At 40.7% G+C, this 22,957-nt stretch overlaps 1 protein-coding gene across 5 annotated transcripts in view; it reads left to right on the forward strand.

Moving 5' to 3' along the window:
- LOC127586415 (protein Smaug homolog 1-like) overlaps window positions 1-22,957 on the forward strand; it is a 67,162-nt gene that overhangs the window by 32,208 nt on the left and 11,997 nt on the right. For all 5 annotated transcript variants that reach the window (XM_052044361.1, XM_052044363.1, XM_052044362.1 and 2 more), the window contains 6 exons: window positions 4,639-4,905; window positions 11,240-11,349; window positions 12,160-12,246; window positions 17,343-17,649; window positions 18,990-19,075; window positions 20,173-20,288. In XM_052044361.1, the coding sequence (XP_051900321.1) occupies window positions 4,639-4,905; window positions 11,240-11,349; window positions 12,160-12,246; window positions 17,343-17,649; window positions 18,990-19,075; window positions 20,173-20,288 (973 nt within the window). The remainder of the gene's footprint in view (window positions 1-4,638; window positions 4,906-11,239; window positions 11,350-12,159; window positions 12,247-17,342; window positions 17,650-18,989; window positions 19,076-20,172; window positions 20,289-22,957) is intronic.

Raw genomic sequence — 22,957 nt, forward strand, 5'->3', positions numbered from 1 at the left:
AGTGAAACATCAACTAATATGAAGTAAATAGCCTATTTCAGTACTGTAAATGAATATTAATCTTGCATTCAGAACTTGGTATTTTCCTTATTAAATGCAGATATGTAGAGTCACAATGCATGTTTGTTACTCGTTATTTCTCCCCTCTTCAGTTTTTCATTCTGGAAAGTAATTCATCCCTTGTGTTCTTCCCTAGTTGAGAATTCACCCATTCAACTGGTGCTCCTTTGGGAATCCACCTCCCTTTTCAACAGCATGCTCCTGACTGACTTGTCAGACATGACGTGATCTTTTGCTGTGATTAGGGGATGAGATGCACGAGCACTCTCATTACTTTGCCGTTACTGAAGCTGTGCTGGATTGCACTCTTATCCAAATGTATTTTTTTTTAGGAAATGTGTACTAGGTGGTTGTAAATTTTTTTTGAATAAGCAAGTCATGTCGGGGAAGCTTGATGGTAACAGACAAACCATTCTAGGCATGGCAATCTTATCTGGAGATTTTATTTGGTGCCCCTCTCCAATCTGAACTATTTTAATGATTCTCCTGAACAGCTGTGCATGTTGCAATAGACTTTGTCATGTTCATCTGTTTTCAGTAACTGGGTTTTTGTGAAGAATTTGACTTGGCTATGTATTTACATTTGTAATATTTAGTGATTTGTCCTTAAACTTCATTTGCACACCTTCCAAAAAAAAATGCTGTATTAGGTTAGCTGGTCCTTCAGGGCTGCTTAATATGCTGTGTTCTCTAGAAATAGAGGTGGTTGGACATTCTTGCTAGTGAAAATGCTTCCCTTCAGAGGCAATCAGTTGGGATATATAAATGAAAATGCTGCTTGGGGAATCTTTCAGTAATTGAAATGGTTAGCTCTCTAACACTATTTTTGAGTTTTCCCACCATCCCTCTGAAAGAATTAACAGTACAGTTTATAAAATTTCAATAAAAGGGAGCAAACTCAACCTCAATTTGGGAAGGGTTGAAAGTGAGACAAATATATGCCCTCACACAACCCCTTTATTAGGATTATTTAATCTGTTCTATTTACTTGTAGGTTTTTATTATAAAGCATTTACATTTCTGCTAGTTGGGAAATTGTTCAGCTGCTGCTTTGGAGTAGTATGGCTATTTTTGGTTATGAGTGGGAGGACATTTGCTGTTAAATTGGGGGTAGGCTGGAATTCAGTGGGAGGCATGCAATACTGAATCAGCAGATTCACTGAAAAGCTGTAGTCATGCCCTTGCCCAACTCCAACATAAGGGCAAGAACAAGAGACGGAAGGCAAAGCAATGACAAACAACGCCACCTCTGAGTCTCAGTATAACCTCCTTGAAATCCCGAAATTTGTTGTGCCAGAAACCTGCCTCGGCCTTGTGATGTTTTAATTTGAAGTTTTATTAGTTGGAAAAAGTGCAGATTTAATTTTTGGAGTCTTTCATTACTGAAGAAATGATCTCCTTATTTCATCTTGGCATTATATGTGGGGTTTCATTACTGACACATTTAAATACCTGCAACAAATTGATAATTTACACATTTTACCAGCATGAGTGATTGCAAACAGAACACCCCAAACCAAATACTTAAAGAACCTGGGGAGAAAACAGTGCTATTGCAGTTTTGAACTAATGTGAACTAAGATGGGGAAACCATGCTCTTTTTTTTGGTAAAAGATATGATTTTACTACAATGTCCAGGCAAACTCCTCTTGCATGATTAATGTTAACATTTCTCACAGTTTACTTTTCTGTCTTCCTGCCCAAATCTTGCCATCATTGAACAAAATATTCACATTTGAAAAATAATTGAAATTATTAACATTGGGACAGGATGACAAAAATATTCAACAATGAAATGCCTCTGGGTAGTATGTTTTTCTTTGCTATTGTGATGGAAGCCCATTCAGTTCTGCTGTGTCATTATTAGCTCTGACCCCTTCAGCAGGTTGCGGATGTAGTACCTCTTACCAACAGACTAACAATATTTCTTAAAGAGATCAATTCCTGACCCAAACAGTAGTCAGACGTAGCCACGAGCTTGTTCTGGGAAAACATCTGGTCCAGTGCCACTAGAAACATGGTGGCACAGGATGGTCTGCGCTAAACTTCTCCCCTCCATGTAGGAAACCTCAAAAACCAATATTCAGAGGATGCTGGAATTTTGAAATAAAAACAAAATGCTGGAAATACTCTGGTTATGTGGCAGCTGTGTGGGACAAAAGTTAATGTTTCAAGTTGATGACTTTTTGGACCCTCTAGCACATTGATCAACTGAGACTATTGCAGGGTGAATCTTGATCACTATCTGCTTCAGTGTCAGTGTTCCATGAAATGGTATTTGATGGTAAAACCAAGGTACCATGTGCAGATCATCTAAAAGCATTTATTGTGATCACATCTTCAATTAATTAAACATTATTTAAAGGGAATGCCAGGAAATGTCCTGGATTCCTGTAAGCATGTATAGTCCATGTGCTTTTACAATTGAATTTGGAGCAAGAATAGCTCTGAAATAGTACCCACAGCCTCTGGAACACCATATGATTTGTGCCTCCCAGTAGCTTGGTTAATTGTTACTACTCAGTATGAAACTATAATGCAGACAAACAAGGTCACCTGTATTGAGTTATCAATCCAAGTCCATAGCTTACTGAAAGTGGCTACACAAGTAGATGGTGTGGTAAAAATGGTACATGGCATACTTGCCTTCATTGGTCGGGGCATAGAGTATAAGATTAAGGAAGTAATATTGCAGCTATATAAAACTGGTTAGGCCACACCTTGGAATATTGTGTGAAATTCTGGCCATCCCATTACAAGAAGGATGCAAAGGCTTTGGAAAGGGTACAGAAGAGGTTTACCAGGATGCTACTGGGATTAGAGGGTATGAGCTACAAGGAGAGAGTGGACAAACTCAGATTGTTTTCTTGAGAGCATCAGAGTCCAAGTGACCTGGTATAAATTTTATAAACTTCTGAGAGGCATAGACTAGATGCCTGGAACAGGCTGCAGAGGTGGTGGTGGAAGCAGATATGATGGTGGCTGCTGGATAGGTGCATGAATATGCAGGGAATGGAGGAATATGGATTATGTACAGCCAGAAGAGACTTGGTTTAATTCGGCATAGTGTTTGGTGCAGACATTTCAGGCTGAAGGGCCTGTGCTGTACTGTTCCTGTCCTGCACAGGAACAGGCCCTTCAGCCCACAATAACCTAACTAAGGGAATTACAATTGACCTCTGCTCGTGGGGTGGTGCTGTGGGAAATAATAAATCAACCAGGATTACTGCTCTCATCTTGTTGCCAGCATTCATTAAGTAGTGCAGTTTAGGTGACATGCTGTTGCCAGTGCAGGTTGTGGAGCATCTTGCACCCAAGTTTTTGAAACTTGTGCCTCCTTAACTGCACATGTTATCCCATCAAGCATTTAAACAATCTGAGTTCCTTGAGTGATGAATCAGTCTATTGTGGCATGTGAGGTTTAGTACTTGGATGATCTACATCATAGAGGTAGTGTTGCCTAAAAATAAAGGGAAGAAACATTAGAAGGAGGATGATCCAAATTATAACTGTGCAAATGACTTGAGGGACACTGGAGTTGGCAGCTGGGCTTATGTCTGTTGTCTACCAGGTGATGAGTGGGTAAGACCTGGCAAGAAAGGTGGGGGGGGGGGGGTGGGTGTATGTGTTAATTTCAGGAAATGTAATATGAAATGTGATGTTTCTCTCTCTCCTTCCTTCTCTTTCTTCCCACCCCACCTCCCCACCCACCCCAGATTTGTACATCATAAGTGATATGGTATGATGTTGGTCCTGGCTAATCCTGGGAGAAGCATTGGTTTTTCTCTAAGCCAACCAGGGTTCTTGTTTCCAATGAGTTATCCATTAATCTTTGCACATTTGTTCTCTGAAGGCAATTTGTCAGCTCTTCGCCACAAAAAGTAATGTTGTTGTGGGTGATGTAGACTGGATGGACAACATCCATTGAAATGTCTGACTGGAAGAGTTGGAGAAAAGATGGGAATGAGTTTTGTGCAACTAAGGTATAATGGTTGCTATTTGAAAGCTAATAATGTCAATTTACTCCCTATGGAAGGTTTGTAGTCTTCAGAATCATAATTCTACAAGATTTAAATAATAAATTATTGATGTACTTTATTCTTAAAGTTTTTGTGTAAATGTTTTTCACTTGAGTCTATATCTTTCAAATCTCGGAGCCAGTTATTGTCAATTCCTCTGTTTTAATTTGCACTCTGCACAAATTGAGATTGCTTGGCTAAAGCTGATGAATGTTTGGAGAATATTGGAGTAGGAGCGTATAATCTGGCCTTTAGTTGGAAGGAGTAGAGGTGGTGGAGGGGGCCTTTGTACCATTCATTCTCCAACTGTAATAGCTCATTTAGATCATTGAGGCCCTTCAATGTTCACTCAATATATAACTTTTTTTTCAGAACAACTGGAGATGCACAAGGATATCAATTAACTGGGGAGCTGATGATTCTTTTTGCATGTCTTGACCAGGTCTAAATACCTGAATCAACTTTTCCACATCTTTTGTTTTCCCACTTGTTGCAGGAGGGGATGGGTTTCTTCACTTGTACTTTACAGGCACATTAATATACCATTTTTAACTTTCAGTTCTCCAAAGCCAAACTCAAACCAACCACAGCCCTCTGAAGCGCTCAGTTTCTCTCACTCCACCGATCAATATGACAAACCAATCTGTGGTCAGCGAGTGGATGTCTCCAGATGACCTGCGCACCCGAGCAGTCTACGCCCCATCAGACCATGCACCACTCTCCCCGCAGAGCAGCATAGCCTCCTCTGGAAGTGGTGGCAGTGAGCAGACAGAGGAACAGGGATCAAGTCGCAACACATTTCAGGAGGAGGGGAGTGGAATGAAAGGTAAGATGTTGTAACCAGACTATTGGCTCAAATGTGTTTAAACCAGATGGACATTAGAATAAAATCTACATTAAGATCAGGAAGTTAGCAGCCAGGTAAGGTAGGTGACCTTTTCATCCAGATTTGTGGACATTATTATAAAGGAGGTGTTGTCCAGAGTTAAAATGAGTTTAAAATCTGATGGTTAGTCTTTGCATCAAGGTTGATGCTTGTTGCCTTGTTGGGAGCCACTTGTGCAAACCATATATGGTCATATAAAGGCAGCTATAATAAGGTGGATTATTTGACTTTGATATGAAGTCAAAGTTGAGTTTACTGTCATATGCACTGGTGCAATGAAAAACTTACTTCCAACAGCATCATATGGCAGCATTAACAAAAAAATCTAAGTTAAACAAATTATACACAATTTTTGGAAGAGAACACAATTAGAACAGAAAAGTCCATTTTAGTGCAAAGTGATCATAATGATACTAAACTAGTCACTAGAGTTGTACCAGTTGGTTCAAGAACCAAATGGTTGAAGGGAAGTAGTTGTTCTAGGACCTGGTGGTGTGGGACTTCAGGCTTCTGTACTTCCTGCCAGATGGTAGCTGTGAGAAGATGGCATGGCCTGGATGGCAGGGATCTTTGGATGTTGCTGCCTTAAGGCAGCACCTGTAGATGCTACCGATAGTGGGGAGGGATATGCCTGTGATGTATTGAGCTGAGTCCACTACTCTCTGCAGCTTCTTGCATTCCTGTGCATTCAAATTGCTGTACCAGACCACAATGCAACCAGTCTGGATACTGGTTGTTGGAGTGTTCGGCAAAAAGCTGAACCTTCTCAACCTCAGATGCTGGTGTGCCTTCCCTGTGATTGCATCTATATGCTGGGCCCAGGACAGGTCATCTGATGTGTTAACATACAGGAATTTTAAAGCTGCTGACTCTCTCTCCACTACCATTTTTCCCCCAGTGTAGACTGGTACATGTTTGTCCTCCATTCCCCTTCCTGCCATAGCTGTATGGAATATATTTCACTTGTTCTGAGATGGGTACACATTGGCACTGAATTTGTTATATTGATGAAATTGCCCTCATTTTTCTATTATCACTCTCTGAACCAGAACTTGGACTTCCTGCATGTGTGGTTTAATGTGGAAATTTGAGTTGCTTGCTCCGATTCAAATGCTAAATTGTTTTACCTGTTTGTCATTTGAGGGAAATCACTTCACAATAGCCTCACTGCAAAACTGTCTGAATAAAGCTTTGAGATCTGAAGTGTGAATGGTGTACTAAGCCATAATAGCTGATCACCAGACTATTTGGGCTTTACAGAATTACAATAAATATCTTTAATGTGTCAAAATACAAAGGATTTTAAAAACAAGGGCTTTTAAATTTGGTGTTTATTCTGATTGGCTATTTAGTCAGCTTGATGACATCACTGCTGCTGGATGCCTGGAATGTCCTGGAACTAATGCCTGACAGCTGCAGAAGTTGAAAATCGGAACATTCTTTCTGTGGAGATGACTAGATCTTTGTGGGGAGCTTTTGCTTTTCCCAAGGTTGGGACAAGTCCCATGTGTTATCGCTGACTGCAAGTTCTGGATCTTATTGAGCACATATCATGATCAGTCTTTCACTAAGAACATAACATTAACAGCAGGATGAGGCCCTATAGCCCCTTGAATACATTGTTCCATTAAACATGACCATAGTGATCCTGTGCTTCAAGGTCACTTGGCTGCCAGCACCCCCATATCCTCCCATTCCCTTAGTGTCCAAAAATCTATTGGTCTCAGCCACAAATGTATTCAATGACTGAGCATACACAATCCTGAGAGAATTCCAAAGATTAGCAACTCCCTGTATTTTTTTTAAAGTATATTTTCCCATAGCCCTTGTGCCTTTTTATTTGTCTTGCATTTTATTTCATTGTGTAAGAAAGATGCTAATACAAACTCATTTTGATCAACAGCTAGTAAAATGTATTGGAATAAACCAGTGATTTTAAACACTGACATTTTTGTGTATTTTAAGTTTTATTTGATAGCAGGAACTTTTTTGAAAAGCTTTCTTCCTCTAAGCAGTAACAAACCTCAGTGCTGAGTGTTTGTAGCATGTACTCTACATTCTGAGAAATCTCTTACTCCAGTTTTTCATTCCTCAAGTGAGCTCTTCAGCTACTTCTATCACTTTCCATAACATTTCCCAAATGTTTTTGCACTTGCCAGTGAATTAGAATTACAATACCATTCTATAGACAAAAAATGGTTGTCACCTTGTGCACACAAAATCCTGCAGTTAGTGGATGAGCTGAGTGAAATGGTCTATATAGGGAGGCATTGGCAGAGAGAGGAAAATTGCTTGGTTCCTCAAATATTCTTCTGGAATTGGCAGGTGTGGTCTATTGTTTAATCTGTAAGAATGCCCTTTTAAATTCTATACCTTGCAGTTTGTGGTTTATATAATGGTTACCCTCTGGTGCCATGCTTGAGTGGTTATTTGTGTATGTATGGGCCTTGCTAATTTTCAAAGGGAAAAGATACCACTGCACAGCCAGATCCTTGACTTGCCTTTCTGCTGGTTATTAAATAATAAGCAGTATTCATGTGATTTCAGTCTCTTAAGTTTGCACTCGGTATTTAAGAAAGTTGTAAAGTTATATCCATGCTCTTAACTTTTACTTTGCCTTCCTATTTGACTCTTACCATTTTTTTTGTTTTGATGTTTAATGCTGTGGCTTCTGTATTTTAAGAGCTGGGGATAATAGTTTGCAATCTTTCTATTTTAAGGCTGCCTTTTATTCCCCTCCCCCACACACCAAATAAGATAAATGGGTGAATACTATTGTTTTCTCAACCAAGTCCCATTCTTTCTTGGGTACTGCCCAAGTATTGGGAATGTAGTGGGGGCATTGTTTAAAGATTCTCCCCAATATTTGTAACATTTTTCTGATTAACCTAAACTGTCCCCAGTTAAAATTTACATTTCTATTTATATCCCTTCATCCAAATGTCTTCCTCATTGTTAATTTGTCTAGCATTGTATATATGTAAATGCTTAGAGGCATGTTACAAAGTGGTAACCTAGATGTGTTTAAAACTTCATTCATAAACTGTTACAACTCTGCATGCATATGACATAATTTAAAGCTCCTATTGTGGTGTGTGATCTAGGAATTGGTGCTTCTGATATGGATACATGCCAGCATCCTGTGACTTCTTTAATCCTGTGCTCCATGAATTCTATATAGTGTCAAGCCTATACAACTTGATGTTACCACTGATGCTATAAGGTTTTGTGAAACAAAGTTAAATTAAGTGTTAGGCTTGCTCTAAACCTAATTACTCCATTGAAAATTTCAGGATTTTATTTGTGACACTCCTTAAGCAAACTGCTGAATGTGTTGAATCTGAATGGAGTTGTGTCCCACTGCAGTAGAAATGTAACCCATCCACTCCTAGCATTTCTTTTCTCTCTTTCCCCCCTTCCCCCCCTCCCACCACCACCATCCCCCTGCACCCCCAAGGGATTAAGCTACAGATACTCTTTAAACTCAATCTATTAGTATGATTGTATTTTATTTATAGTCAAGAGTCTAGAGTTTTCATCCTACAAGTTCAAAGTGATATTTTAAAAAAAAAAATGGATGCTTCTGAAACTTCAGTGGTCATTTTGCTTTCCCTAGCATGAGGCATATACTTAGTATAAAAACTGATTAAAGGTTTCTTTGTGCTGTTTTACTCTGTGCTTTAGTTTCCATTTACTCTCCAGGCTGGTATTGGACTTCTGACAGAATTCTGTTGTTGCTTCTGTCTGGCCAGTGGTAGCTGGTGTATAAGTGGTCTGTGTGGTTTACTGTCAAAATTTTTTCCTGTATATGGGAATGCAGTACAGTTTAAACTCAGCAATGATTCTGCTCAATAATTTGGCAATTGTTTTCTGGTTCAAGTCTGATGGTCAGCCTCAGCTTCTGAGACTTGCAGCAGACACCTTTTTAATGTCAGCCAAGTTTGAATATCAGTGTTTTGCAGTCATTGGAGGATGTATTTCTCTCTTTGGAGTGACCACTCCAGAGAGAAAAATGCATCCTCCAATGGCTGCAAAATGATATTCAAATTTGACTGGTGTTTGAAAAGGTCTGCTGCAAGTGGGTAGAAGGTGTTGCATTTGCAGGATAAAACAGAAGCCCTTTGTGGATTGATAGACAGCAGTTTCATTATCTTGGATCCAAAATAGAGGTTCATCTGCCAGTTTTACACTCTTGCTCAATTTGTCAGTAATCCTTCCTTCATAAAAGGTTTCTTGCACTCATTCATAAAGCTTTAGTGATGGTCATCTACTTTTTTTATTTCAAAGTATATGCACTATTTTATCTTGGGTAAGATATGACAGTTAAAGAATATTAGTGTATTGTGAGTAAAATGTGTAGTGTTCTGTTATAAAAGCAATGGAAGGCATTGAAAGGAGTATTGTGCTCTAGTAATTAGTAATGATGCCTTGTCAAAGATTTAAAGTAAAGAATATTAAAAAAATTCTGAACTTTTTGAAGGAGAGTTTAAATTTTTGTGACCAAGCCAGTTGACTTAAATGGTCAAATGAAATGAGGGAAGTAGAAGGGAATTTTTTTGTGAAATGGGGTTTGTTTTAAATTCACTTGTATTATCAACGGTAAAGAACCATAATGTTCTGAACACTGAAGGAAAAACATGCAGAGTTAGCCCACCTAAAAGGGTTTGGTTTATTTAGGCCCAATAAGCTTTTTCTTAAAATATTGAATAGTACCAGGGTCTTGGTAGATTGAAAAATGTTCTCTCTCCTGACTCCCAAATGTTTGTGCTGTTTATTGAAGCTGCCCATGATTGCAGGATAAGGGTGTGGTAAAAAATCAAAAGTAATAACATTTAGTTTAAATAAAACCTCAGTGTGCAAAAAAAAATTAAGTTCAGGAAGTGGTTCTCTAAATGTGACTGAGCATAAAAGTTGAGCCTGATCTCTCTGACATTCCAATGTTTGCAAGGTGGCCCTGGTGAGATCATATGTCCAGTAGCTATCCTCAAACAATGGGTGGATCCCTCCTGAAGTTGCAAAATCTCTTGTAACATGGAAAAATGAAAAACACAACCTTGTTAACTGCTGACTTGGTTGTGGGTTTCCAGGTAGCTCATTCACCTTCAGCCCCCATAGGAAGCTGCTCCATCACCCTGATGCCCAACACTGAGCTGCTTATGGGTGGTTGCAGATTTTTTTGTTGCTTGGAAGCTCCTGTGTGACTGAGTATTGGGCTGCTGCGGAGTGAGCATGGAAAAGATGGTATTTTGGAGTTTTTGTGGTTCTTTGGGTTTCTGGTGGTATTTCAACAAGATTGTGATTACAGTATGTTTAAGTTGCTTGGCCTAAGGTGTCCTGTGATTCAAGTGCCAACAACATTCATTTTCTCTTTTGTGAATGGTAAATTCTCATACTAAGCAAGTTGTCTTGGTGCTGGAGTGTCACTGGTTGAGTGTGGAGGTCCTGATCATGGCTGGATGTGCTCCCTGCTTTAAGTTTGCAAGCTTGAAGATAATGCTTCCTGCACAGACTTTCCCTTTTAAGAATATGATCACCACTCTGAGGTAATCTAGCTTAGTGCAGGTCAAATGATTAGTACCTTGAACTGTCTTTAAAGCATAAAACTGAAGTCTTAAAGCTCTGGAATAAATCAAGAGGTAGTTAAATACTATGATAGGAATTGTTGGCTTGCATTAAGTTACATCATTGCTTCCCTCATCTGTTCTGTCTTGATATCTGTGCTTTTGTAACTGGTCTTTGCTTCAGTACACTAGAGTTTCCCAACAAAATCAGAGGTAATTACCAACTTACTTTGCCTTGCTTCAAATTCTCATCACTTGTTCTGACATTTTCTTGTTTCCTGTATATGCCATGCTAAGCCATGTGTTTTTTTTTGTCTGTGAAAGGTGGTCATTCGGACCATGACCTTGCTGGCAAGTATGAACTATCTACCCTGACCCTAATCTTTCAGTCTTGGTTTTTTTTTGGAAATATCAGTCTCCAAATTGCTGGGCAGGTGTGCAGCAGTCAGGTTTTGTTTTGTGTTCTGATACACATGGATACATTCTGGCCATGGATGATGCTGATAGCTAAATTGAGATGTGATTGGACAGTAGGTGGATGATTGACTCCCAAGCTTGAGTATCCATTTTGGTGTAACTGTAATTGCCATTATACAATGGAAATACTCATTATAAAACATCTGTCAGAGGAATATGTACTATAAATAGTTAGCCAAAAGTAGTTTACCTCCATGTTTCTGAAGTAAGATTTTGGTTTCTCATTTTTATCACAGATGTGCCCACTTGGTTAAAAAGTCTTCGACTACACAAATATGCATCACTATTCTCGCAGCTAACATATGAAGAGATGATGACTCTGACTGAACACCAGTTGGAATCTCAGGTTTGTTGATAATGTGGAAATTCATTCTCTCCCTTAATGGGTTATCAAAATTGTTTGCTTATTGACTGTCTACATTAAGTTTAATGAACTGAAATATGGTGTAAAGTTTTTATTATAAACCAGGAGGATATAATGAGTGAATTCCAGATATGTACCTGGAGTTTTATTAGTAAGCATTTGTATCATTCATTTTGAAGTGTTTAAGATGTTTTCAGGTATCTTCATCTTCAAAAGAAGTGTAGTTTCTGTAAGTGATATTGTGTGCTGTTTTAGTTCCCTCTCCCTTATCCACCAAAGGTAACATTGTGGTGCATAGTTCTACAGCTGCCTATAGCCCTCCAGAATATCAGTGACCATTCTGTGTGATCCTGGCTGCTGCTGGGGGTGGGATGAGGTGCCCCACACAAGCCCATGTCTGACTTCCATCCAGGCTTGTTATTTCCCTTTTTGTGGAGGGCTCTCAGCCTATGGAGTCTGCTGGCTCAGAGATCAATCCCATTTCTCTGCAACTTAATCTCTTCACATTCCTACATATCACTTACTAGCGACAATTTACAGTGGCCATTTAACATACACCTTTATGTGGTAGGAAGCTAGAGTACCTGGAGGAAATCTGTGCAGTCACAGGGAGAATGTGCCAGCTCCTTCCAGACAACACTGGAGGTTAGGATTTGAGCCACTGTGTCACCCAATGGATAAGGCTGGGAATTGGTAGCAAGACATCTTAATCCTTTTCTTCTCTCATTTTCTCCATGGTCCCTCATCTTTGCTTCTCTACTGCAACATCTCACTCAGTGTGTTCTTATGCAGAATGTCACAAAGGGAGCACGGCACAAAATAGCTCTGAGCATTCAGAAGTTGCGTGAACGACAAGGTGTGCTGAAGTCATTAGAAAAGGTGAGTTGAGGATTTTTTTTTCCTCCTGGTCCTGCAGATAAAATCACCAATGCAAACTGGCTTTCAGCTTCTTGCTTATAAGATCATCAGATGCTAGCCCAGGTTGTGAATATTGCCTACTTGACTGTGAATGTTTCTGTTGCTCCTGCTCCCTATTCATGTCATAGTTATACAGACGGAAACAGCCCCAACTTGTCCACGCTGAACAAGTTGGCTACCTGAGCTAATGTCATTTGCCTGCATTTGGCCCATATCTCTAAACCTTTCCTATCCATGTACAAATGTGTTTTAAATGTTGTAACATTTTACACTTTCCTCTGGCACGTTCCATGTACCACTAACCTCTGGAAAAAGTTGCCCCTCAGGTCCCCTTTAAATCTTTCCTCTCCTAGTTTTAGACTACTATACCCTGAGGATAAAAGACTGACCATTACTTAGGTAATGCCTCTGATGATTTTATGTACCTCTTTTAAGGTCACCCCTCAGCCTTCTATGCTCCAGGGAAAAAAGCCCACCCTGTGCAGTCTATCCTTTATAACTTGGGCCCTCCAGTCCTGGTAACATCCTTGTGAATCTTCTCTGCACTCTTTCAAGCTTAATAACTTCCTTCCTAAAGCTATGTGACCAGACTGCACACAGTACTCCCAAGTGTGGTCTCGCCAGCATCTTGTACAGCTGTAACATGACATCTCAACTCTTATAACTATGTACTTGTGCCCCAGATCTCTCTGTTCGACAACACTTTCCAGTCTTGCCATTTACTGTGCAGGTCTTTCCCTTGTTTAACTTTACAAACTGCAACACTTCACACTGGTCTAAGTTAAACTCTATCTGCCATTCCTTAGTCCACTTTCCCAGTTGATCTACATCCTGTTGTAATATTAGACTACCTTCACTGTTCACTATACCACCAATTTTGGTATCATCTGCAAACTTGTAACAATGTCATCTACATTCTTATCCAAAACATTAATATAAATGCCAAATCACAGTGGACCCAGTACTGATCCCTGCAGTACACTGCTGGTCACGAGCCTCCAATCTAGAAAAACAACCCTCCACTACTGTAATTCCTACCCTTAAGAAAATTTTGTATCCAGTTCGCTAACTCATCCTGGAACCCATGTGATCTAACCTTCCAGAGCAGCCTACTATGTGGGACTTTGTCAAAGACCTTGCTGTGTAGATGACATCTACCACCCTGCCCTCTAATCCTATTGGTCACCTCGTCAAAAACAAATTCAGTCGAGTTCACAAGACACACAATTTCCCATGTGTAGTCATGCTGACTATCCCTAATCAGTCCTTGCCTTTCCAAATGAAAGTAGATCTTATTTCTCAATCCCCTCCAGTAACTTTCCCATCACTGTTAAACTCACTAGCCTGTAGTTCCCTGGCTTGTCTTTGCAGCCTTTCTTAAATAAAGGCACAACATTAGCTATCTTCCAGTCTTCTGGTACCTCACCTGTGGCTAACCATGATACAAATATCTCTGCCAGGGCCCATGCAATATCTTCCCTACCTTCCCACAATGTTCTTGCCTAGGCCCTGGGGATTTATCTACCTTTATTTGCTTTAAGACCACTAGCACCCCTTTTTGTAATATAGATATGTTTCACGACATCACTATTTTTTTCCCTGAATTTGCTGGCTTCCATGACCACCACCTCCATAGTAAATAAAGATGAGAAATATTAACCTTGCCTGTCTTATGGCTCCACACAGACGACCACAATGATCCTTATAAGGACCTATTCTCTCCTAATTACCCTCTTGTTCTTAATATAGAATCTCTTGGTATTCTCCTTTACCTTGTCTGCCAAAGCTACCTCATGTCCTCTTTGCCCTCCTGATTTCCCTCTTATGTGTATTCCTATGTCCCTTGTACTCAAAGGATTTGCTTGATCCTAGCTGTCTATACCTGACATATGCCTCTTTTTCCTGACCAGAGTGTCAAATATCCCTCATCAACAAGGGTTCCCTAACCCTGCCAGCCTTGCCCTTCACATTAGCAGGAATGTGTTGGCCCTGAATTCTCCCTATCTCACTTCTAAAAGCCATCCACTTGCCAGATGTCCATTTACCTGCAAACAGCCTCTCCCAATCAACCTTTGCAAGTTCTTGTCTAATACCATCAAAATTAGCCTTGCCCCAGTTTAGGACTTCAACTTGTGGATCAGTCCTATCTTTTTCCACAACTATTTTTAAAATTAATAGCATTATGGTCACTGGTCCCAAAGTGCTCCCCAAATGACACTACAGTCACTTGCCCTGCCTTATTTCCCAATAGGAGGTTGTGTTCTCCCTTTAGTAGGGCCATCTACATATTGCAGGAGAACTTTCCTGGACATAACAAATTCCAGCCCCACCAAGCCCTTGGTACTATGCCAGTCCCAGTCAAATTATCTACTATTACAACCCTATTATTCTTATAGCTATCTGTGATCTCTCAATATTTGCTTCTAATTCCTGCTATTAGGAGGCCTATGGTAAAATCCCATCAGTGATCATCCCCTTATTTCTAGGTTCCACCCATATAGCCTCACTGGATGATCCACTACTCAACTATTAAATTGGCCCTTTGCCCACCATGTCCATGCTGACCATCAAATAATCATCCATACCAATCCCATTTACTAGCACTTGGTTTTGCAGCCTTAGAGTCCAACCACGAGTGGAGAGAAATTCATTATCTAATCACTTCAAACCTCTTGCCAAACCCTATACCTAGTTTTAGACACCTTTTGCTGTGTTGGGGAAGGTGAACTGGCCCTCATAATTTTGTGTACCCCTCAATCTCCTCTGCACCAAGGAAAACAAACCCAGCTTCTCCAGTCTCCTCATAACTGAAACAGTGTCTTCGTGAATCTCTTCTTCACCCTCTTCAATGCAGTTATGTCCTTCCTATGGTGTAGTGACCAGAACGGCACACAGTAGTACATGTTTTGTATAGTTGCAGCATTACCACCACCCCCCCCCCCCCCCCCCCCCCCGAGTCATACTGTGTGGAAATGGGTCCTTCGATCCACTGAGTCTGTACTGACCATCAACCACCCCTTAAAACTAATTGTACATTAACCCCATATTTTATTCTCCCCACATTATCATCAACTCCTTCCCTGTGCCCCCTCAGATTCTGCCACCTACACACTAGGGCAATTTAAGTGGTCAATCAACTTGCCAATTTGCACATTTTTGGGATGTGATGCAGTGATAGTCATACAGCATGGAAACAGCCCTTTGACCCAACTGGTCAACGCTGACCAAGATGCCCCATCGAGCCAACATGTCCCATTTGCCAGTGTTTGGCCCATAACCTTCTAAACCTTTCATGAAGAGTGTGTAAATTTCATACAGGCAGGACCTGAGGTTAGGATTGAACACTGGTCTCTGGCACTGTGAAACAGTGGTTCTGCTGGTTGATCCACTATGCTGCCATATGCCCCAGCTAATAAAAGCTGCCTTCAGATCCTTGGGACCTGTACACGAAGTCCCTCTGTTCCTCAATATTCACTGGGACCCTACCATTTATTAGTCCTCCCACAGTGCATTACTTTGCACTTATCAGAATTAAATTCCATCTACCATTGCTCTGCCCTTATTACCAACTAACCAATATCATCCTGTAGCCTAAGACTATCCTCCTCACTACCAACCACATCAGTTTTCATATCACTTACAAATTTACTAATTGTACCTTGTACATAATTTGGATGTAAATGTAGGTAGCTTAGCAGTGATCTATATGGAACATCACTAGTCACAGACCCAGTTAAAAAAATAACAGTCCACCATCATGCTCTGCATCCTATTGCCAGCAGATTTTGGATTCAATTTGCTAACTTGCCATGGATCCCATGGGCTCTGACTTTCAGGGCTAGTTTACCACATGAATGAGACCTTGTCAAAGGTCTCACTGGTCCACTGCTGTCATCAGTGCACTTTGTTACTTCTGGAAAAACTCAATCACATTGGTAATATGGGATCTTCCTTTAATAAAGGTGTGCCTATTATCTCTGATTAACCCCTACTTTTCCAGGTGTAGATTAATTCTGTCCCTCACAATTTTCTAATAACGTCCTTACCACTGATAGATTTGCAACCCTGAAATTTCCTCTCTTATCCTTTCCTTGGTGGGCTAAACATTTCACATTTTCTGTCCTTCAGTTATCTAGCACTGCATCTGCAGCCAGCAAAAGTTTAAATATCTCAGGGCCCCTGGCATTCACCTCCTTTCTCTCCCACAGTAGCCTAGGAAACATCAGGCCTGGGGGGGTCATCTACTTTGTAGACCTGCCAAGATTTCTGACTCCACTTTTTATTAATACTAAAATGTTCTAGAATTTTAATGTCCTCCTTCCAGAATTCTCCAGATACAATGTCCTTCTCTGTGAATATAGATGAGAAGTATTCATTTAAGATATCGCCTACATCCTCTGGCTCTACTCACAGCTTGCCACTTTAACCTATAATGGGTCCTACTGTTTGGGATTTTCCTTAACTTTGCCAGTAATATTTCATGCCCCCCCCCTTCCCTCTTTGCCCTCCAATCGTTATTTTTGTGTGTTCTTCCTCCTTTCCTCCCAACATCTCCTTCCCTTCTCCTCCCCCACCCCCTCCCCAAATAAAACAATTCTATTCTGCCTATTGGACTGATAGTTTCCTTCTGTATTTGACTCTGCCTCCCCTGCAACTGTACATCAACTGTGTATTTTTCCCCTACAAAATTAGCTTAAACCTTCCCAGCAGCTGTGGCTAACCTCCCTGAAAATTTCAGTTCTGATGCAACCTGTCCAGCTTGTATAGGTCTCTCCTTTCTCAGAAATTGCCCAGTTGTCCAGAAATCAAAAGCCCTCTCCCTTGCATCCTTTTAGCCATGCATTCATCTGACTTATCCTCCCATATGTGGACTCAGCTAACTGATAATTCTCTACCAAATCATGACTAGCTATCAGTGGAATCTGGCCCAGTGTTTTTCCTGCAGTTAGACGGCTGACATGAATTCAAAATGTAAGATGTTAACAAACAGAAAATGATTATAGTGCATCATGCAAGGAATCTAGTGGGCACTGGGTTGAACTGCTTACTCTTAACAGGATATTCTCGAAGGAGGAAACCTGCGAAATGCCCTTCAGGAGCTACAACAAATAATTATAACTCCTATCAAAGCCTATACCCCACCTCAAATGACCCTTAAAGAGGGACATGACACAGATTCCAATAACTCCAACAACGCAACTGGACTGGGAACAGACAGCCGAACAACCAAAGCACCTGCCGAGAAGGAATCGACATCTGATGGCTTTCAGTCCCAGAGTCCCTCGACGTGTGATGGAGAGTCCGCAGCAGCCCCTGTATCTGAAGGTGACATTCCTGGACAGTTCACCAGAGTCATGGGGAAAGGTTAGTTCCTAACTTCTACATTAGTGGAAAGTTGAATATGATTAACATTGCTCCTGAATTTCCAAAAGCATCAGGGAACAAAAATGCCGAGACTGAAAGTTTTGAAGCTGTTCTAGTTGGATTTTGAATTGTAGTTGTGTTTTGCTTTCTTTTTCTCCACCCTAAGATTCTTGGCATTGGTCCCTCATCTTGTACCCTCTCCATGTTGGTGCCCAGATGTAGTGGGGCTAGCTTTTCCAATTTGTTGTGGGGATCACAGATCAATTAGCATGCTGGGTTGGTTTCTCCATTATTAACAGTTTGCATTTGGGCTATTTAAGCCATCAGTCCTCAAAAGGGCTTCGGTACATGCCTGAGCATTTGCAAACAGAAACTGGCATTTTTTTCATGGAGAGTAATAGTTGAATGAAGTGGGATTTTGATCCATGTTTGTCTTATCAATTGAAGTTTTATGATTACCTCCTTTTTGGGGGGTGGAGGAGAAGCCTTAACTTTTGGTTTTGAAAACAATTAAATGTTCTTAGTACAAACATGGTCACAGACTCTGGAAGCTATCCATCCTTTAATTAATGGGCTAAATTGTATTTCATGCTGTTGTGTTGAAATCGAGACTCCTTGCTCTGACTTGAACACTGGTTATTTCTTAGAACCTCCCCAGCTCATCCTACTTTTCCATTCTTGCAATCTAAGCTATTAGTCATTATTTCATTTACTTAGTCCTCTGATCTTGTATTTTTCCCCACCCAGTTCTCTCAGTAACAATGGAATTCAAGAAACATGGAATACTTTTAAATGTAGGTCAAAGGCAATTGATCTTGTATTTGGTAATAAAAACACAAAGCAGGTCAGCCAGTATCTGTGGGGAGAGAAAGTTAATGTTTCAGGTTGATGACTTTTCATCAGGGCAGAAAAGTAAGATAAAACGAGGGTTAAGTTGCAGCAAAAGGCAAGGAGGGATGGAAAGAGAGCAAAGGTTTGATGGTAAGGGAGAGCAGGAGAGTCGAGTGGTGGTGGTAGAGGTGTGAGCTGGGGGCAACATAAGTAGATTGAATCTGAAATTACCCATAGAGGAGGGAAAGCAGTGATGGGGGATGTGCAGCACAAAACTGGAATGTCTGATCATCGAAAATTGTGTACAGCACTGAGTCCAGAAAACTGAAATGTGCTCAGTCAGAAGATCGGGAGTGGTTCCTTGAGCTTCTGCTGAGCTGCTTTGGAACAGTGTAGGAGGATGGAGAATTAAAGTGTGTGCTAAAAAATGTGGGGGAGAGAAATGGAAATGTTTTCTGTGTTGGTTCAAGGGAGCAGAGATTCTAACATGTTGTAATTTTTTCCTCAAGTTTGCACTCAGCTGCTAGTGTCCAGGCCAGATGAAGAAAATATAAGCTCTTACTTGCAGCTCCTAGAGAAGTGCCTGGCACATGAGGTGGGTACTTGTATGTTATGGAGATCACTGTCGTGTGGTAATGGTGTATGGTTTTTCTGTTCCACCTGGTCAAATGATTCTCCTGAAACCAAAGTGAAAAGGGCATTGATCCTGTATCTAAACACCTTTTTCCACCTGTAGCAATTGAGATGGAGGAGGGAGGAAAAAATCTGCAATTTTGTTGCATCTTTCTGTACCTCCTAAAATGATTGCAGCCAAGGAACCATTTTTTTTTGAAGTAACCAATTCGCACACAACACTAAAATTACTAAATCTGTTGTTGATGGATTTGACAGGGATGTTGGCCAAGGTATTGGGAACACGCACTCATTTTTTTAAAATGCCCGTTTGAACAACTGGAGAGAGCATTGAATTAATGCATCATCAGTTAGTCATAGAATGGAAAACAGATGGAAACAGGCCCATTGGCCCAACTTGTCCATGCCAGCCAAGGTGGCCACCTAAGCTGGTTTCATTTGCCTGTGATTGGCCCATATCCTTGTAAACCTTTCCCCTCCACGTATTTATCCTAATGTCTTTTAAATTTTGTTGTCGTACCTGCCTCGACCACTTTCTTTTGCATCTCGTTCCACATTCCCCACCCTCTGCACAAAAGTTGCCCCTTGGGTCCCTTTTTAGATCTTTCCCCTCTCAGATTAAACCTATGGCCTCTAGTTTTTGGTTCCCTTTTCCTGGGGAAAAAGACTGTTCATCTACCCTTTCTATGCCTCATGATTTTGTACACCTCTATAAGGTCACCCTTCAGTCTCCTGCATTCCAAGGAATAAAGTCCTAGCCTGCCCAATCACTCCCTATAACTTGGCCCCTTGAGTCCTGGCAACATTCTTGTAAATCTCCTTTGTGCTCTTTCCAGCTTAATGATGTCTTTCCTGTAACAAAACTATACACAAGACTCCAAGTGCAGCCTCACCAACATCTTGTACAACTGCTGCGTTAGGTTGCAACTCAATACCATGACTGAAGGCCAGCTTGCCAAACTCCTTCACCACCCTGTCTACCTGTGACACTACTTTCAGTGAACTATGTCCCTCTTCCACAACATTTCCCAGGGCTCATCTTTGTGTATTTGGTTCCAGGCATTTACTGAAACACAGAAGAAAAGACTCTTCTCGTGGAAGCAGCAGGTATTTAAGCTGCTGAGGTCTTTTCCTAGAAAAGCCTTATTGGAGATGCCAGGTGTTCGCCAGAGAAGGTGAGTTTTCTATGCTACTGAAATCTCTGGTGCTAATCTGAAAGCAACTCCAGGTAACTAATAAAACAATGGCATTCTTGGAGTTCTTGCAGCAGTTTGTTTTTTTTTTCTTCGCGGGAGACAAAGCCAACTAGCCTGACGTCTGTGATTGGGGGGGAAAATGCTGAAATCCATTGAGATGAAGCAAGACATTTAGAAAATAAGACAATCAAGCAGAGATAATGGAAAGTGTTTGATAGACTTGGAGTAGTTTGAGGATGCTTTGGGGGGAGTGATGGCATGGGGGTGAAGATGACTGAACAATGGATGTGGATTCCAGAGTGTTTGATAAGGTGCCGTGTAAAAGATTACCCCACAAGATGGGATAATATATCAGCATGGCTAGAAGATTGGCTGACTCACTGAAAACTGTCAGGGCAAATGGATCGTTTTCAGACTCGGTCATTGTGGGGTGCTGGGCCTCGTCTTTGTATCAGCAATAAGTCTGGCTAGAGTACATAGCTGAGTGGAATAGCAAGTTGTGGAAAGGACATGAAGAGGATATAAATTAAGTGAATGACAAGAAGCTGGCAGCTGTGCTGGGTACTGAGGATTCACCTGGAGTACAGTATTCCATAATTTCATCTCCATATGTTATTAGAATGGATGTACGGTCTGCCCCAGTTTATGAAGGCCCAATTTATGAAAGACCTGTACTTGCCACGTACAGATGGTTCACTGGGTTGATTCCTGCAGTGAAAGAATTGAAGTGTGAAGAAAAGTAGAGCAGATTGGGACTACATTCATTGGAGATAAGAAAAATGAGAGGATGTTGTTGAAATATATGGGATTATAAGAGGAATTGCCAAGGTGGATGCTGAGAGGATGTTTCCCCTAGTAGTTGTATCTAAAAGCAGGGGAAGCAGTTGTAAGGAGATGGAAACACAAGACTGCAGACACTGGAATCTGGGACAACAAGCAATCTGCTAGAAGAACTCCGCAGGTTGTTCAGCATTTGTGTGGGGGAGAGGAATTAACTTTGACCTGATGCAAGGTTTTGACCTGAAACATTAACTGTTCCCCACCCCCTCCCCAGAGATGCTTATTGACCCACTGAGCTCCTCCAGCAGATTGTTGGTCCATTTAAAACAAGTGAGGAGAAATTTCTTGAAGGTTGTACATCTTTGGGGAAACTGCCCCAGAAAGCTCTGGTGGTAGAATCATTGAATATATTCAAGGTGACAATTGACAAATATTTTAATTAAAAGGGAGTTGGAGTATGGGGAGATCATAGGAAGGGGAGACACAGATTGCATCAGCCACAATCTTATTGAATGTTAGAGTAGCTTGAGGGCCCTACTGGCATCCTGAATCAGTGCTTGTATGACACTAGCTTTCAGTTGGATTTTTACACCTCTGCTTCATTAATGACTCCATGTCTTGGATTTCCCAATCTCTTCCAGTAAGTGCAAATTCTGATTAGAAAACATCAATAGACTGGTATGTCTGTGATAAGCTGGAACTAATCAGAAATATTAATTTTTGCATTAATTTGCTCCATTTAAAACTAATGGAAAGGGATAAGTGGGCAATATAAACTATAATTTAGTCATTAATCTGGATCCTGTATAATACTCTGGCGCTACATGTCAAATTTCAAAAATATTTATGATCTAAAGGTTGGTTGTAACAGACTGGAACTGTATCCTACAGCAGCATATGATTGAATCTGTGCCATCTGTTGGGCTTTCTGTGAAATCCAGGCACACCCAAGCCATGCATTACCTGACTCTTGAAATTAATGAATACTATAGTTTGTTACTATTTATAGGATAATTGATTGGCAGTGAGAACAAATGACATTTTTATGAGCGGAAGTGAGTTTCAATTACTACATTAAGCTCACTGCCATTAAATTTATTGTAATTAAAATGTAAGAGTCTAAAGCACTTATACCAGATCTATCTATGCCAGCTTTTATTTATCTGGAAGGCTTCCTCAGCAGAGAGATTCAATCCATGTTTTATGGAAGTAGAATGCCTCTACTGTCTCACCACTGAGATTGAGATTATGATGAATATCAGGAGTATGTGAAATGCATTGGGAGACTCGCTGAAAAATGGGATCTGGTTCTCTGCTTGCCATTTTTAAAGAACCCAGAGCTAGAAGATTGTCTTTCTATCTCAGACTAATGCAAGTTTGTTTTCTAAACAGTTTGTTGAAACAAACAGCAGTGCAAAAGTGAGTTTTAAGCCTTTGTTTCTGTTGCACTTCAGTGACTAAATTGTTTCAAAGTTCAAATATGCCATCTCTGCTGCAAGTAGTGAATAATGAAGGAAAGTTTATACAGCACCTGTCATTACCTTGGTATAACAAATGACATCGTACAAATGTATAACTTTGGAGTATAGTCATTTTATACTGTTGAGTTACCATGGACAATTTGTACGCAGTAAGCTCCATCTAATAGAAATTTGCCATTAACTAGAATAGGACATAAAACAGTACAGCATAGGAACAGGCCCTTCGTGTACAACCATGATGTCAAAACTCATGCCATCTGCCTGCATGTGATCCATATCCCTGTCCCTCCATGTTCGTGTGCCTGGCTAAATGCCTCTTGCATGTTGCTGTGGTATCTGCTTCACCTCCCTTGACACCCTGTTCCAGGCATCTCCCACTGTGTATGG

This window comes from Pristis pectinata, chromosome 35 (assembly GCF_009764475.1).
Source record: "Pristis pectinata isolate sPriPec2 chromosome 35, sPriPec2.1.pri, whole genome shotgun sequence".
Taxonomy (NCBI): Eukaryota; Metazoa; Chordata; class Chondrichthyes; order Rhinopristiformes; family Pristidae; genus Pristis; species Pristis pectinata.